We start from the raw sequence: 19,351 nt of genomic DNA, 5'->3' as shown, positions 1-19,351 counted from the left end.
GTACCGGGAGGGGCTCGGCCCCTCCCTTACCAACCACGTCGCAGGGAGGGGGCTTTGCCCCTCCCCTGTGATTTAGGGCAGTAGGGAGGTGGCTCGGCCACCCTCCCTGCACAACAGATAGGTGAGGGAGAAAGAGAAATGAGGGAGCGAGATGGGAACAAGAGAAAAAGAGGGGAGAAAAGGTGTACCTGTGGGTCGCCGGAGGAACTCGCCGGAGGGAAGGGGGTCGCCGACGAAGCTCCGGTCGGTCGACAATCGGAAAGGAGGTCGTGGGTGGCAACGATCTGACAGTGGTCTCCGGCGAATCGAGGAAGACAAGAGAGTCGGTGAGGAAGAGAGAGTCGAGTGAGTGAGTTGAGAGAGACAGTGAAAAGGGTAGAGGGGAAGGAGGTTTTGAGAAACCTCCCCCCTTTGCCTTGCTGTCTCTCAAAGGCACGAGAGGCGGTGCCTCTAGCTGAATCCGGGTCGGGTCCGGATCCGACCCGAATCCAAACTTTTTTTTTATTGTTACAGTTGGACCTACAAGTGTTTCTCACTTGTTAGTTGTATTTCCGCTCATTTCATTACAGTCGAGATCATAAAACGAAGAGTATGATATGTTCACATAAGTGTATCCATTTTTGTGCTTAATTGGTTCATTATGTTATTCTTTGCAGAGCTTGCCTTATTTTTTCTATTAGTAACTTCTTCCTTTATCTTAAGAGCAACGCACTGGAAAATTTAGTTCTATTTTGCATGGTACTGGTTGAAAAAGGAGACATAAAGGAATAGGTCCAAGAGTGCAATAAGTTCACGCAAGCAAGTACTTCAACTCACACAAGGCCACCAAAGGCAAATAGCAAATAGACCAGGGCTCCCAACCCACTCACAGGCCACAATGGGCATAAGAGAGAGGACAAAATAAAAATTAATAATTTTATTAACGAAGAATGCTCAAGAGCAAGCATGCTTCAAATGGGGTCTAAACCCAATATATACACAAGAGCGAGGGGGATTAGCCATTAGACTAGACCTAACAGCTGGAATTTCAACCAAACCTCTGGAATTAAGTTGTTCCAATTATGAAATGCAAGCAAGGAACCAAAATGATGCCAAGTTGCTAACAGGAAATTTTTAATAATTCTGGGCAAATTTTGAAATTTCATTGGTGTATAGATAGTCAACATCAGCATAGATGTAGATGGGTGGATGCAAATGTAAAACAGGTCATACTTGCTAGAAGCAAAAACTGCACAAACTTATGCCCAAAGAATCAATTCTTCTTGCTTTAACTCCATTTAAGACATGCACATGCACATGCACACAAACACATTTTGTATGTATATGCATGTATTAAGTTGATATATATGACGTGCAAAGATACCCAGTCTTTTAGTTTCTGCTTGTAGCTTTGTAGTTCAAATGCTGCCGTTAGGAGGAATTGTGTCAAGGATGACACTTGAGAATGCCCTTTAATCTTATAAACTGCTGTTTCTATTGCTGTTCTTCTGCAAGTCAAAACTTTTTGTGTACTTCCTTGTATGGTATGGTGGTTCTTTTCATTTTCCCTCCACTTTTGGTTCTAGGATATTACACAGGCAAGGGATGGGAGTATGGCTGTACTAGGACAATGGTTTTATCGCCCTGAGGAAGCAGACAAAAAAGGTGGAGGAAGCTGGCAGGCATGTGATACACGGGAACTGTTTTATAGCTTCCACCGTGACGAGGTCCCTGCTGAAGCTGTTATGCACAAATGTGTAGTGCATTTCGTTCCATTAGGAAAGCAGCTGCCACTTCGTTCAGTACATCCAGGTTTTATTGTGCAAAAAGTGTATGACACAGTTGAAAAAAAGCTCTGGAAGCTTACTGATAAGGATTATGAAGATAGTAAGCAGCATGAAATTGATCTTCTTGTTCAGAAAACTCGAGAACGCTTGGGAGAGCTTCCTGACTTGGAAGTTGAAGAGGGTTCTGTTGATCAGGATGATCATTTGTCAACTAGGAGAAATCTCCGGAGGAAACAGATTTCTTCCATTAATGTTTCTAGGGATGATGACACAGCTAAATCTGATCAGTTCATGAAAACAGAAACTCCGGGAAGTTGTACAAATGAAGCTTCTGAGTTTTATATAATTTTATCAAACTTCAAAGCGCTTACTGGAGATAGTTATCGTGATAAGTCATTAGAGAAGCTGCTTCAAGCAATTTACTCTGTACGTGACACAAATGAGCAGATAGACAATACAGCTAAGGCTGGGGCTGTTTCTAATAGGCATGGTGGTCTGTCAGCTAAGACCATAGATACATCAAATGGATCTCAAGAGAAAACTCAAAAGGTCAGGCTTTACCTTCCATCTAAATGTTCTCTGTAGTTTTTTATCATGCTACTTTGTATCTAAAAAGAATTTCTTTCTAATCGTTTTGGCTGTCAAGTCATCGTATTCTATTGCTATCATATCATATTCCATTCTGTAGTGTGTGTGGCATCTTTTGGTATATCTTCTTCTCTCACTTGTAAGATGTATAATTTTCATGCATCTCTCAATCATATTGAAGTTAATTATAGGCAAGTTTTTTCACTTCTGAGGCCTGCAAGGCATGAATATCTATAAAAGAACAATAAGATACAACCTACAGTTATTATACTTTGTAAGCTTATGGTCATCTGTGCTGATATGCATCTCTTGAGGCTTTTAAGGCTAATGGAGGCAAAGTGAACTTTTGGCCTCTTTGTGGGTGAGGTCTAGGTTGAATTTACATCCTTGACCTTTTTGTTTGCTAGTTCATTGATGTTTATGTGGTTGGAGATTCCATTATCAAATGCTAAAATGACTTTTATATTCATCTAGAGGGAAAGAGTCCATCTATCTCACCATATATTTTGTTGGGGTTGAAACTAACAATCTCCTAAACTGTTTATTTTGTATAAAAAGGCCATTTCTTCATGGGGTGGGGAGGAGGCAAATAAGTTTTTTCTTTTCTTTTTTCCTTATCGCTTTGTGCTTTCTTTTTTGTTGTTGATTCTTCTTATGAAGTGGTTGTGGTTTTATTGTATTTTATTTTTCTTGTTACATTATGTATGTAATATTAGTTCTTCGTTCTTGACTTTATATTTTGATTTATTTTTGTTAGAGTTATTTTGTGTAAAATCACTGTAAAGGAAAATAATTCACTCTGAAAATTTTCTTATTTATTTATTTGTTTGTTATTCATTTTTATTTATAAGTTTGTTATTTTTTGTGGGTTTCCTTTTTTGAAATAGATGCTTTTTATCTTTATGAGATTATTCATTCATTCTTGATTTTGGCTTCTTATTTTAAAGTTTAAGTTTGTTATTGCTAGTGGTTTTTTTCAGAGAAATAAAATTAATTAAAAAAAAGAGGATGTGACTGTGAAATTGTCTACGAAGAGACAATACGCGCACAAGCACAAATACTTTATAAAAGATGTGCACGGAGGCACTCTCACAACACTTGAACAAAATACGCAAAAAGCGTAAAGATAGCAAACACGCACTAAGGCATGTATTTTATAGAAAAGAGCAAATGCTTGAGGCTCTCAAGCTTATCAAATAACAAGGGGGAACACCCCTATTTATACAAAAGCAAAGAGGTGCAAAGGGGGGCTCCCAAAGGAGTCGTTGGGGAGCTCCCAACAGTCACATTTGTGACCGTTGGGGGCTCCCCAATGCACCTTTATGAAAAAGAAAAAAAATAATAAAAAAAAGAAATACAAAAAAATAAAGAAGGAAAATACAACATATTCCAAATGGAATATGCGCAAGATAGGAAATTACAAGAATATCCTTTTCGGGTAAAAATAAAATATGTATATAAATATATATATATACTTATATATATATAGATACATATATATATAATATATATATATATATATATATATGTATATGTATCTCTATGTATATAAGTGTACATATTTATACTTACAACAATGGTTTTGGAGATACATTTTAACACCCCCCTCAAACTTACGGTGCAATAACCACAAGTTTGTCAAGAAGGAAATGAAATCTGGGCGAACATAGTGCTTTTGTGAAGAAGTCTGCAAGTTGATACTCAGACGTCATGTATGGTAGATCAATGACCTTCTTCAAGTATTCTTCTCTGACATAATGACAGTCCATCTCTATATGCTTTGTTCGCTCGTGAAAGATGTGGTTCTTGGCAATATAAATTACACTTTTATTGTCACAACATAGCTTTGTTGGTTCTCTGATAAACACTCCCATATCTTCCAAAAGGCGTCGAATCCATACAATTTCCATGGTGGTAGATGTCATGGATCTATATTCGGCTTCAGTGGATGACAAAGAGACCTGTTGCTTTTTACATCGCCATGAGATCAAAGACTCACCTAAGAAAACACAAAAGCCAGTGGTGGAGTGACGATTACTAGGGTCACCTCCCCAATCTGAGTCAGTATAAACAAGTAATTTTAATTCAGAAGAAGAAGATAAAAATACTCTCTTATTCACTGTGCCCTTCAAGTATCTGATGATGCGAAGAACAACACTCATATAAACGGTTGTGGGAGCGTGCTGAAACTGACTGGCGATGTGGATAGCATGTGACAAATCGGGTCGAGTAATGCTAAGGTACATCAAAGAGCCTACCAACTGCCTGTAAGGAGTGGGATCAGTTAGAGGAACACCATCGTCAATCTTGATTTTTGATTCCACGACTTCAGGAGTTTCACAAACTTTGTCATCAGAAATCCCTGACCTGTCAATAATCTCACAAGCAAGTTTAGATTGAGATAGAAAATATCCTTGTTGAGAATAGGCAACCTCAATTCCAACAAAATATGTCAGAAAACCCAAGTCTGACATCTCAAATTTTGAAGTCAAGACGACCTTAATATCCTTTAACTCCTTGAACATCATCACCTGTAATTAGCATGTCATCAACGTAGAGTAATAGTATCACAATCTCTGCATTAGATTTTCTAGTAAATAAAACACTATCAGTATAACATGAGGAAAATCCATTTTCTAGCATAACACTGGTAAAATCTGTCATACCAGGCTTTGGGGGCCTGTTTCAAACCATAGAGGGCCTTTCGAAGAAGAAAAACTTTATCTTTAGGAATCTTCATGCTTGGTGGGGCATCCATATACACTTCTTCGTTAAGATCATCATTTAAAAATGCATTTTTCACATCCATTTGAAAAATGTTCCAATTTTTAATAGATGTAATAGTAATAAGACAGATGTAACCATTCGGGTTACAGGAGCAAAAGTTTCTTCATAATCAATTATATACTCTTGCCCATACCCTTTTGCGACTAGGCGAGCTTTATACCTTTTCAGAGATCCGTTGCTCTTAGTTTTAACCTTAAAAACCCATCGACAACCTATAGTTTTCTTTTCTATGGGTAGAGTTTGGAAATCCCAAGTTTTAGCCTTTTTAAGAGCATTAAGTTCATTTTGCATAGCTTCTTGCCATTCTATACATTTTTTAGCTTCTTCAAAATTTCTCGGTTCAAAATAAGAGTGAATGACACTAAGACAAACCCTATATCGAGGTGAAAAAGAATCAAAAGAGACAAAACGAGTTGGAGGTCTCCTATTCCTTTCAGATCTTCTGTGATCGAGAGTAGGGACAAGCTCACTATATTGGTCAATAGCACTTCTAAAGGTGTCTTGGTTTCTACGAGAGTAGGTTATTGGATCACTTGAAATTCTACTTTCTTGTTCATTGAGTGAGTTATGTCCACCAACATCACCATCATTTTCCTCATCATGGTTTGATGGTACATCATCATCACTAGATATATCATCATTACTGGACAATAAATCAAATAGGAAGGAGTAATCATATTTTATGTTTGTTGTGAATGTTTATGCTTTGCTACTTTCTGAGGCATATGCCTCAGCTCAGAACACTCCTACCATATCACTTTGTTTTTTGCTTTTTCAACCTTGTTGTACACTAACAGAGGGGAAATCCACTTGAACAGAATGAGTGCTAGAATTTGACAGTCAAAGTTGTGTCATAAGAACGAAGAATTTGCTAAAGGTACAGTATGTGTATGCAATGCAGATGTGTATGTGTGCCTGTGTTTTCGGTGGATGCATTGTAAATACTTGTAATGATCTCAATTTCATGAATCTCAAAGATATCAATAAAAGAAAAGAATAATGTTGTGACTATAGTAAAAGAAAAAAAGAAGAATGAAGCACTACTCCCTAGCATTAACCTTTGCAGATAGAGATGTCATGTCACAGAAGATTAGAGTCCTGCTTCCCATCTTCAGATTTTAAGCAGAAAAGATGATAAGACCGGGCAGTTTCCTGATGGGGACTGCTTCATATGTCTGTGTTACTGTTTGTAGGTCCCACAGAGATTGGTGCTTTTTGTGAAAAGCACTCAAGCACCTGGGCTTTTAGGGAAGCTGTAGGCACCTTAGTCAAATTCATAAAAGAACAGGAAAGAGTACCAAAGTCGAAAGCATGAAAAATGGAGGCTGATGGGAAACCTAGTCACTAAGTTCATTAGGTGGCCATATCTAGAGATTAGGAGAAAGTTCCATCAATGATGGCTGAAGCATGCACCATTTCTTCAGTTCTAATACATTAGTTCATGGATCAGCAGTGAGGTCATCCACTTAGATATATCATTCTCAACCTCCAACAATTCTAGATTCTCCACAAATAGTTGGCTGACCATTGTATTACTTAAACTGACTATCTTGCATAGATATTATCATTTTTCTGAAGTTTTCAATATGACTACTATACAAGGGGACATGATACAGGTATCCTGTGACATAATTTACTGGCTCAGAAAATGGTGTACTCTGATATCTCTGCTAACTCAGTGCATCCAAACTTGATTTTGGGATATTCTCCAGAGATGTGATTAACTATGTTCAATGGGTCCAAAAACATGCGTAGTGCATGCTAGCGAATTGATCAATTTGAATCTCATCTGAGTTGTAACTTGCTGGCAAGGGTATATTTGTTCCTTCATCCAGATTTCTTTTTCTTTTTTGTTTCAGATTGTTGTTTTAAATTTCTCTGTTGAACTGGTGTAAGATTCAGGACTTCCATCTTGCTTATGGTTTCCAAATTGTATATTTGTTGGTAAATATATCAGGACTTCCATTCTGCACATATTCCATATGAAGGCGATGTGGAGAATCAATGACATGTTTGCTCTTTTATTTTTCTTAAAGCCTTGATGAAATGAGGTCATTCTTTTAGGGTGAGGAAAGCATTGGTTGGCCAGATGCTGCCGTTTCAGCTGTTACTGCTCTTGAGAAGGCTTCACATGAGAGTCTTGGCTCAGACCTTCAAAAGTATAACCAAAAGATGCGGCAGTTGGTTTTCAACCTTAAGGTTTACATCTTCTGCATTTGTTGCATCTACATTTCTTCACTAACTTTTTGTGATGAATAAGTAGGTTTCTGTACTGTCATGTATTTGCATTCCAAATGCATCATCTTGAAAAATATGCATGACATCTGATAAGAGATCTTCTGAGTTAGGCAACTAGTGTCCAGATGCTTTTTACATGGTAGAGCAGGCTATGCAGCTGTATATGCCCTAGATTATGATCATTGGCTTCGTTGATATTATCTTCTTCTGCTGGATTTCTTTTGCTTGTTATTTTTTTATTCTTTCTATATGCAGTATATTATGAATCCTTGGCGTAGGTGAATAGCTGGATAAGCAGTCTAGTTTATGCAAAAATGATCCACGTTCTTCTTCCTCTAGACAAAGTGCACTGCAAATTGCTGTTTGTGTTAACAAGGAAGAGATTTGAAGCAATATTAACCACTAGTGGTAATGAGTTTGTAGCCTTTGATGATGAAAATCAGACTGTTATAAAAATTCTTGCTTAACAATGACAGAGAAGGTACGATGAGTTTGTCTCGAAGGTGGTCTTCTGGAAATCTCTAGGGACTTATCAAGCAAAGCCATTAGCTGAATTGAGGAAACAAAGGTATGGGTGCGGATGTGGGTGTTGATGTGGATGCAGCGATGCGGCACTTTCAAAAAACGCCAGCGCAGGGGTGAAGATATCTATAATATATCTATATCTATATACACACACACGCGCGCACATGCACACACACACACATGAGTCTGTTTTGACCTAGGTGATTCAGACCTGGGTCTTGTTTGACCTAGGTCTGATAAAGATTTTGGTCAAAGCATCTGAGGTCTAATTTTAATCAGACCTTGGTGGTCAAACCAGACCCAGGTCTGAATCAGACCTGGGTCAAAAAGGCCCAGGTTTGCTTCAGACCTGAGTCGAAACAGGCCAAGGTCTAATTTCAGACCTGGATCAGTTTTGACCCAGGTCTGAATCAGATCTGTGTCTCGTTTTTGGGCCCAGGTCTGGTTCAGACTGTTTGAACTGGGTGGTCAAACCAGTCAAATAGGCCCAGGTCTGCTTCATGTTAGAATCTCATCTGGTACCTGTATTGAGAAAAGAGAGAGAGAGAACAGAAGAAGAAAGGGAAGAAGGGGCCGCGGCTGACACGATTTCAACTATTGAAATCGTGACCTAAACTTGTATTAATATGTTTAAGAAACAATATGGATCCGGGTCTGGTGCATTGTCCAAACCTGAATAAAATAAAACTTTACAAACTTTACATGTCGCGGGTCCTATCAAGACTGTACATACAAAAGGTGTATTCGGGTCGGGTCCTAATAACCTAGAATACACTTTTTCACCCCCCCCCTCGTCAAGTTGATCATGATTTTGGACCATGAACAACTTGCCTTTAAGCATCCAAAAACGATCCTTTGTCAAGCCCTTTGCAAATATGTCTGCAACTTGTCTTTCAGTATTGACGAACTCAGGCTTGATCTCTTTTTCTTCAACCTTTTGTCTTACAAAGTGTTGGTCGATCTCAATGTGCTTAGCGCGATTGAATGACATGTTGAGAGCACTTTGATTGTCACATAGCAAGGTAGAGTGTGAGATCTTTTCTTCTACTTCAGTTAGTAGATGCCTGATCCATGTGGCTTCGACAGTAGCGGCAACCATGGATCTATACTCAGCCTCAGTGCTTGACCTAGCGATAGCCTTTTGTTTTCTACTGCTCCAAGAGACTAAATTTCTTTCAATGAAGACACAGTATCCTGATGTAGATCTTCATTCATCAGGATCCCCTGCCCAGTCTGCATCACAATGTACAGCAAGTTCATGCTCATTTTTGCCATATGACTGTGGTGAATATATCAATCCATCCCCAATGGTCCCTTTCAGGTATCTAAGAATCTTCTTAACCGCTTCCATATGTCCAGTACGTGGTGCATGCATAAACTGAGACACTTGATTGACTGAATAAACAATATCAGGACGGGTGAATGTGAGATACTGTAACATCCCTATTAAACTGCGATACCTGGTGGGGTCCTCACACAAATCTCCATCATGAGCGCTAAGTTTTTGGTGAAGCATACTTGTAATTCCTAGAGGTTTGCAGTCTTTCATGTCTGCCTTGCAGAGAACATCTACGGTGTACTTGTGCTGAGTGAGCGTCAAGCCATGAGCCTGGTTGTCAACTTCTACACCAAGAAAATAGCGCATGACAGCAAGATCTTTCATTTTGAACCTTTGACCTAGTAAGTTTATTACTTCTTTGATGTGAGCTTCAAAGTTTCCTGTGATGACAATATCATCAACATAAATTAACAGTAGAGTGGTCACATTCTGGCTTCTAAAAATAAATAATGAGTGGTCCAGTAGGAAACGTGAAAATCCATGTTTTTGAATCTCAAGCGAGAAGCTGTCAAACTAAGAACAAGATGCTTGTTTTAGACCATTGATAGCTCTCTTTAGCCTGCAGGCATGAGTTTTACAATTTTGTTCTAGATATTCAGGGGATTGTTCCATGTAAACTTCCTCCTTCAAATCCCCATGCATGAATGCATTTTTCACATCAAGTTGACTCAACTTCCATCCATGTTCAACAGTTAGGAAAAAAATAATTCGAATTGTTCTCGTTCTCACCACCGGACTGAAGGTCTCATCATAGTCTTGCCCTGCTTCTTGGGTAAATCCTTTTGCCACCAGTCTTGCCTTGTACCGTTCAATGGTTCCATCTGGTTTATACTTTATTTTTTAGACCCATTTACATTCGACAACATTTTTGTCAGGTGGTCTGGGAACAACTTCCCAGGTTCCACATTCATGTAAGGCCTGCATTTCATCATTCATGGCTTCTACCCATTTGGTAGAAGTGGCTGCCTGATAGTACATAATAAGTTCATCTTCCTTATTGAGAGCAGTTAAAAAGAGCTGAAAATTCAAGGAGAAGTTGTTATAGCTGCCCACCTATCAATAGGATGTCGTATCCGATTTAATTTTTTAACCTTTAGAGTATGAGAGGAAGTAGGATCGGCGACTGAGGCATGATTTGGATGGCTTGATGCTTTCGGTCTCTGTCTAGAATAGAAAATGCCTTTGTATCTGCCCGGTACGGATGATGGTACTTCTTCCTCATCCTGAGATCTCGATGTCCCAGTGTTCTCAAACATTTCTTCTTCTTGCTGCACACAATCTGGGGAACAAACTTCATTGGAACTAGCAAAAAATTCTGAATTCAGCCAAGGATAGTAAACTTCAGTTGTGTTAGAGGCCATGTCCGTTGTGTCGGCTCTGTGATCAAAATTTTGCTCATCAAAGACAACATTCCTTGAGATTCTGATGCGCCTGTTGGTTGGATCATAACACCTATATCCTTTGTAGTCATTAGCGTAACCCACAAATCTACACTTCTGAGCCTTGTCCTGAAACTTGTTTCTAAGAGACTGATCAATGTGCACATAACAAACACATCCGAAGACTCGCAAATCATGATAACTAGGGTGAGCTTTAAAAAGACAGTAATAAGGAGACTTATTTTCCAGAACAACCATAGACAGTCTATTTATCACATGTACGGCAGAACGAAAAACTTCTGTCCATAGGTTGATGGTAAGATTACTGTCATGAAGCATACTCATGACACTTTCAACGATATGCCTATGTTTTCGCTCAACAATCCCATTTTGTTGAGGGGTGTGTGGACATGACACCCTTCTTTCTATTCCGTTATTTTGAAGAAAAGAAATAAAGTCACGAGATGAGAACTCCACACCTCCATCACATTGGAAAAATTGGATGGACTCAGAAAATTGATTTTTACTAAGGAAAGAAAATTTTGAAACAAAAGGAAAACTTTCGACTTATTTTGTATGAAATATATCCAAGTGTATCAAGAATAGTTATCAACAAAGATTACGTAGTATCTGCTCCCAGATGCAGAGACAATTGAGGCGGGTCCCCATACATCAAAAAAAATTATCTCAAAAGGTTTTGAAGCTCTCTTATTAATGGAATAAAAAGGCTATACATGACTTTTGCATGAAAGACAACTGAAACACTTCTGACTTTTCTCATCCCCATTGAGACTTTCTTTTGGAATGAGATTATCAGAGACAAGTTTCTCAATAAAATGACTCCTACAATGCCCTAATCGACTATGCCATATGAAAGACTTATTACATTCAGAAATACTAAAAACATTTGCAGAAGAGGAGGAACACGACTCTAATGAAGACTTCGAATCTCGATGAGCATGGCGAACAGAATGACATGGAGCTTCTTTAAAGACATACATATTGCCTCGTCTCTTTCCTTCAACGAATGTTTCCCTCGTGCGTAGGTCCTTGACCTGCATAGAGAAGAGAGTGAATTCAACTGAAGCATGATTATCATAAATAAGTTTGGAAACAGAGACAATATTTTTCTTGATGTCAGGAGCGTGAAAAACATCAGAAAGTTCAAAAGTAGAATGTGACATGAGAATGACAGTTTTTCCAACATGAGAAACAGGATGGTGGGATCCATCACCAGTGACAATCTTACTCTTGCCAAAATAAGGAATAGGGTTAGAAAGTTTACCTGCATCACCTGTCACATGTTGTTGCCCCTGAGTCGACAAACCAAGTGCCTTCATCACTCTGCTTCAATTTTAATTCTGACAAGGCGGATATCAGCAGATCTTTAATCTCTCTACTATCTCTGATATTTGTGAACTTTCTTTTGGTTTCTGTCTGTGGAGCATTTCCTTTATTTTCTGGATTATGCCAACAATTCGCCTTGATATGCCCCCTTTTATTACAAAGGAAGCAAGTGAGGATGGATCTTTATCCCTGCGCATGAGTCAACATATTTGGAGTAGAAAGTAAACCACGTCCTCCGTGTCCACTTTGCCATTGCTCCTCTCGTCCTCATCCTCGTCCTTAACCATAAGTTACTTCTGTGACAAAAACTTCTTGGCTAAGTCACACAAACTCGGCTAAGGAGGCGCCACACTCGAGTCGACACACCCCGACACGGGTGCGGCTTCGGACTCGGCCCATACTTGGTCAACGCCGAGGCGTACTCGGTCAATGACTCGAGGCCGAGACCGTCCACATTTTGGACTCGGTCAACTTTGACCGAGTCCAAAAATGTCCGTTTTGATTTTTAAAATACGTTTTGGATACGGGTCGAGTCAGTTTCGGACCCGACCAGATCCAAATTTCATCTGCAGCCAAACCCTAAAAGGGGTTTATCGATAGGGAGAGGGGCTTACCCTCTCAATTTTGCCTCTCCCCCTCAGCCCCTGCAGCTTTCTCCTACACCCACGCCGACGATCCAGACTCCGACGACGGTACGCACATGTGCCAGCCACCGTCTCCCCCTCCGTCAACATTCAACAGGTATGTCGACCCTTCTGCACCCTCTGCTCGCAGCCTACCTCCTTGCACCCTCTGCTTGCAGAAGAGGGGCTCGACCCCTCTCTGTGCCTTCTATTCACAAAGGAGGGGCTTGGCCCCTCCTCGTTTCGCTTATGTCAGGCAGCACCTCCCGCCTCCACCCTCTACCCTCTGCTCGCAGAAGAGGGGCTCGGCCCCTCCCTTTGCCTTCGATTCATAGCAGAGGGGCTCGGCCCTTCCTCGTTTCCCTTATGTCCGGCGTGGCAAGGCTCGGCCTGTCAACCGAGCCCTCTCCTTCCCCTATCGAACAAAAGGGAAATGAGGAGGGGCTCGACCCCTCCTTGTTTTCCCTGCTGCCTTTGGCTTTTTGGCAAGGGCGAAGCCCCTGGCACTGATAAGGTTCAGTAGGGACTTGCCTTGCCCCTCTTTTTTGCGTTAGATAAGGGGTAGAACCCCTATCTCGAACCTGGTTTGCAGAGGAGGGCCTGGTTTGAACCTGATTTGCACAGGGGGAACGAATCTGGAGCTCCTACTACTATTATTTTGAAGTGTTTATTAACTTTATTTTATTTACTTATTTTCTTTTCAGTTTTTACTTTTCAGATATAATGGCGAGTTCTAGCGGTAGTGTCAATACATTTGGTTCAAGTTCTAACCCTGAATTAGAAGTTTCTCAACCACTTTGGAGGCTTGTGACAAAAGGGGTAAAAGCTAGTAGTGGTGGTGGTGGGAATATGCAGTTTTATTGTAATCTATGTAAGACTGTTTTCACAAGTTCTTATACGCGTGTGAAAGCACATCTTTTGCATATTCGTGGTCAAGGAATTAGGGCATGTTCTGGGGTTGACAAAGACATGTTAAAGCAATTAAAAAAAGAACATGAGGAAGCTGAAAAGAAGGAAATTGCAAAGATAATAAGCGATTCGATTAATTTGTCTTTTTGAAGACTGTTGATACATCTTGAGAGTATAAAGATATTAAATATTTAAAGAGATTATTTGTCGAAGTGATAAAAGAAGTGTGTGAAGAAAGTGTGGTGCAAATCATTACTGACAATGCTCCAGTTTGCAGTCGTGCATGAATGAATTTGGCAAGTGAAGATACATATTCACATATTTTTTGGACTCCTTGTGCAACACACAATTTAAATTTGGCACTTAAGAGTATATGTAATCCATCAAAAGATGATACACATGCACGTAAAATATGTTTATGGATTGAGGAAATAGAGCATGATGTTCGAAATATTAGAAATTTTGTTGTAAACCATCATCATGCTCTTTCTATATTTAATAGGCATTCTTATCTCAAGTTACTGAAAGTTGCTGAAACTCGTTTTGCTTCTCTCATTGTTATGATGAAAAGAATTAAACAACTCAAGAATGCATTGATGATGATGGTGGCTGATCAAGATTTGGGATTTTTATCGTACTGAAGATGATGTCAAGGCTCAAGCTATCAAAAAATGCATCTGTGATGATTTTTGGTGGGATAAAATTACATATTTTGTTGAATTTACAAAGCCTATTTGAGAAATGTTGAGAGAAGTTGACAAAGATGTACCCATGCTTCATAGAATTTATGAAATGTGGGACAATAGGATTGAAAAAGTTCAAAGTATCATTTTTAAACATGAGAAGAAAGATATTTCACTTGATGATTCAGAATTTTACAATCATGTACATTCAGTTTTAGTGAAAAGATGGGATAAAAACAATACACCTTTGCATTGCATGTCACACTCTCTCAATCCAAAATACTATGCAAAAAAATGGTTGACAACAGGTGTTGGTCGTGTTTCTCCAAATGAAGATCCTGAGATATCAAAAAATAGAATGATATGTTTGGGAAGACTTTTTAATGATCCTCACATGTTTAAGGTTGTAAATAGTGAGTTTGACAAGTTTTCTACTGGGAGATTTGATTATTTAGCAGCACTCGTGGCAAGGGACGAGGAAGATCCCCTTAATTGGTGGGCAACATATGGATCAGAGACACCAAATCTGCAACGTCTTGCAATGAAGTTGTTCTCCCAACCTGCTACATCATCTTGTTGTGAAAGAAATTGGAGTACATATGCTCAAATTCACAACATTAAAAGAAACAAACTCACTAGTAAAAGAGCAGATGATTTGGTTTATGTTCACTCAAATCTACGATTAATTTCTCGCTGCACCAAAGAAGAGTATAGGTACTTTTTTTTCTTTGTATTCAAAGTTTGTATTTAAATATTTGTATTCAAAATTTGTATTTAAATATTTGTATTCAAAGTTTTAAGTTAAACACTAATATAGTCATTTTTTGATGCAGTTGTGGACCATCCAAGAATTGGGATGTAAATCCCGAAGATTTTGACTTGGAGGGAGAACATAATTTGCATACTCTCAACATGGACTACCTTGATCCTGTTCTTCCCTCTAATTCAGACGATGAGGTAGATTTATGATAAGTTTTGTTGTTTATCACACTCGCGAGCTTCTTTATGTGTTATATTTTGGTAAGTTTGTGTTAAGAATTGCTTTTTTATTTTTGCTTTAAAATTTACAATCTTTATGTGTTAATTTATTGTTATATATATACAACAACAACAACAACTACGCCTTCATCCCAAAACAATTGGGGTCGGCGATATGAACCAACAAAGAAAATCATTCTGGGTCTTCCACATGAATCCTTCTCCTCCAATCATTTCTATCCAATGCCATGTCCTCGGTGAGGTTCAAAGCATTCATATCCTTTCCTATCACCTCCATCCATGTCTTCCTAGGCCTACCCCGACCTCTTTTAACTAATATATTTTCCCATTTCTCCATCCTTCTAACTGGAGCATCATTAGGCCTTCGTCGAATATGTCCAAACCACCGTAAACGATTCTCTCTCATCTTATTTTCAATGGGTGCAACGCCTACCTTCTTACGTATCTCCTCGTTCCGAATCTTATCTTTTATTGTATTTCCACACATCCATCTCAGCATACGCATCTCAGCTACACTCATTTTTTGAATATGATGTCTCTTGGCAGCCCAACATTCCGTACCATATAGTAAAGCGGGCCTAATAGTCGTCCTATAAAACTTTCCCTTCAACCGCAATGGCATTCTACGATCGCACAACACTCCAGTTGCACTCTTCCATTTCATCCACCCAACCTTTATCCTATGATTTACATCTCCATCAATTTCTCCATACTTTTGAATGATAGATCCCAAATATTTGAAAGAATCATCCACCGGTATTTCTTGCTCACCAAGGTTCACTACACTCCCATCTCTATTTCGTTGCTTACTAAATCGACATTCCATGTATTCTGTCTTACTCTTACTCAACTTAAAACCTCTTGCTTCCAATGTCTGTCTCCATAATTCTAACTTAGCATTAACCCCAGCTCTAGACTCATCAATCAAAACAATATCATCAGCAAACAACATACACCACGGCACATTTTCTTGAATTGATCTCGTAAGCTCATCCATCACTATAGCAAATAGGAAAGGGCTTAAAGCAGATCCTTGATATAACCCAACCGTTATAGGAAAATTGGTTGTCACCCCTCCACAAGTGCGGACATTGGTTACTACTCCTTCATACATATCTTTAATTATACTAATGTACTTGAGAGAAACACCTTTCTTCATCATTGTCCACCAGAGAACGTCCCTAGGTACTCTATCGTAAGCCTTCTCCAAATCAATAAAAACCATATGCAAATCTTTGTTCCTCTCTCTATTTCTCTCAATAAGTTGTCTAAGAAGATGTATAGCTTCCATAGTAGATCTTCCAGGCATAAAACCAAATTGATTCTCTGATATCATGACAATCTTCCTCAACCTAGACTCAATCACCTTCTCCCAAAGTTTTATAGTATGACTCACGAGTTTTATACCACGATAGTTTGTGCAATCTTGTATATCACCCTTATTCTTATATAGAGGCACCAAAGTACTCTTCCTCCACTCATTAGGCATCTTATTTGTCCGCCAAATCTTGTTAAAAAGATTTGTCAACCATTCTAAACCTTTCTCTCCCAAGCATTTCCAATTCTCGATAGGTATACCATCTGGGCCAACTGCCCTTCTTGATTTTATTTTCTTCAAAGCCTCTGCAATTTCTTTCTTTTGAATCTTGCGCATGAAGTCACGATTCATCTCATGAAAAGGAATGGAAAAGTCTCCAAGATCCTGAGCATGACTTTCATTAAATAGCTTATCAAAATAATCTTTCTATCTCTCCTTAATCTCCTCATCTTTGACTAAAACCCTTTGCGTTTCATCTTTGATACATCTAACCATACCCAGATCCCTCGATTTCCTATCTCTCATTTTTGTAATCCTATAAATATCCTTCTCACCCTCTTTGGTATCCAACTTGTCATAAACCTCCTTATATATCTTATCCCTCGCGTTCCGAACTACTTTTTTAGCTTCCTTCTTTGCTATCATATACTTCTCCAAATTCTCCTTATCACGACTTTTACTTAGATTTTTATAACACTCTCTTTTAACCTTAATAGATAATTTGACGTCCTCGTTCCACCACGATGTATCCTTACCTAGCGGTGCACCGCCTTTAGACTCACCCAATACCTCCTTAGCCACCTTTCTCATGCCACCCGCTATTTTATTCCACATAGATTCTGAATCCTCCTCGAGACACCAATCAACTTCCTTAACTACCCGCTCTACAAACATTCCGTGTTTAGCTCCTTTCAGTGCCCACCACTTAATTCTAGGATCTATCCTATGTCTATCCCTTTTGCGGCATTGTCTAATTCTAAGATCTAAAATTAAGACTCTATGTTGTGTAGCTACACTTTCTCCCGGTATAACCTTACAATCGATGCAACAACCACTATCTCTCTTTCTAAGTAGGAAAAAATCTATTTGACTCGTATCAACCCCACTTTTAATTGTTACTAGGTGAGACTCCCTCTTCCTAAACAAAGTGTTTGCTAAGATCATATCATAGGACAAACCAAAATCTAAAATCCTTTCTCCACTATCGTTTCTTTCTCCTATACCATAGCCTCCATGGATACTCTCAAATCCATCCCTACTAACACCTACATGCCCATTAAGGTCACCGCCGATGAAAAACCTTTCTCCATAAGATATCCCTTGTACTACTCCATCTAAATGTTCCCAAAATTGACGCTTAGTGGAATCATCTAAACCTACTTGAAGTGCATAAACACTAATAATATTAATAATATCCGTACCTAATACTAATTTAATAAGTAAAATCCTATCACCCTTCCTACGGACTTCAACTACATTATCTATAAACTCACGACTCATAACAATCCCTACTCCATTCTTATTCCTATTTATTCCTGTATACCAAATCTTATATCCCCAAGGTTCTATCACTTTTGCTTTCTCACCTACCCATTTGGTCTCTTGTAGACATAAAATATCAATCTTTTTCCTACACATAACATCTACTAACTCTACCAACTTACCAGTTAAAGACCCTATGTTCCAAGTGGCTAACCTAATTTTATGGTCTTGGACTAACTTCTTTACCCCCACCCGTCCAACAAAGTGAGGGAACCCTTGCCTATTTGACACCACACCCGGGCGCCGGTGTGACGCGTCGCTTCCGGGCGACGACCTAGCAACCCTTGCCCATTTATCACTGCCTCCGGGCCTATAGAGTACAACGCGTCGCTCAGTAGGGAACGCCCCAACGAAATTCTCATATTGGTTCATATTCATAGGGTATGACTAAGTTTTTATGCTGGTTGTCACAGGCCTACCGCAACCCTCCTCCTTTATCCGGGCTTGGGACCGACAGTGTATAACTAAACAGTTATACACAGGCGGAGTTATTGTTATATATATACTTATATATATTTAAAATATATATTTTTTAATATATATATATATATATATATATATATATATATATATATATATATATATATATATATATATATATAATATAGTCGAGTCCCCGTGTCCAATTTTTTGGAATTGCGCCGCACCCGCACCCATGTGACATAGCTTCTTGGGAATTTGTATGAACACGAGTTTCTTCAAAAAAACCCTTCAGAGTCATTTCATACTGGATCAATTTTACTGTCAAAACGTAGCAAAACGATTCATTTGATCATAAGCTGGATCAATTTAACTGTCAAAACGTAGCAAGACGATTCATTTGATCGTAAGCTGTGAACCTCCTCGCAACAAACTTGTTCTCGTTTATAGAACGGGGTCTCTGCATTTAATCATTATCAGGGCATCGTTTGTCGCTCTCACTATTCCTAACAAACGCTTGTCCTGAACAACCTTAATCTATTCTCATCTCTCAAAGCCTTACGCGGCCAACTGTCACCTGTTATGACTCACTAAGGCGTCATACTTTCTCAGAAAAGCTCACCCATCCGTAGAAGGTCCAAAACATGACCATGATCTAAAATCGCTAAAGATCTGATTTTCACATCAGGTATCAACATATAATCATGCTAAAACAGAAAGCCAAAACTATAGATTTATAACTGGCTTTCTCAAACAATCTCAGAAGATCATCACAGCTCACCATAACTTTTTATGGTAAGCAAAAACACAAGTTCCACGTCGGATCGCTCGATTCGAAAAATATACGACCGGACAAGGAATTACCGCCCTAGAGGGTATACCTGGTCT

The 19,351-nt window shown here is 39.0% G+C and overlaps 1 protein-coding gene across 6 annotated transcripts in view; it reads left to right on the top strand.

Moving 5' to 3' along the window:
• The window catches only part of LOC149828644 (ASI1-immunoprecipitated protein 3-like), a 191,727-nt gene that overhangs the window by 16,097 nt on the left and 156,279 nt on the right, over positions 1-19,351 (top strand). For 5 of the 6 annotated variants that reach the window (XM_090017664.1, XM_090017665.1, XM_090017662.1 and 2 more), the window contains 2 exons: positions 1,566-2,315; positions 7,206-7,340. In XM_090017664.1, coding sequence (XP_089873790.1) covers positions 1,566-2,315; positions 7,206-7,340 — 885 coding nt within the window. The remainder of the gene's footprint in view (positions 1-1,565; positions 2,316-7,205; positions 7,341-19,351) is intronic. The other variant, XM_090017663.1, reaches the window with a different exon arrangement.

The sequence above is a fragment of the Nuphar pumila genome, chromosome 9 (assembly GCF_984573655.1).
Source record: "Nuphar pumila chromosome 9, dmNupPumi1.hap1.1, whole genome shotgun sequence".
Classification (NCBI taxonomy): Eukaryota; Viridiplantae; Streptophyta; class Magnoliopsida; order Nymphaeales; family Nymphaeaceae; genus Nuphar; species Nuphar pumila.
Note: the sequence above shows the minus strand (reverse complement) of the source record. Positions and strands in the feature narration are given on the sequence as shown.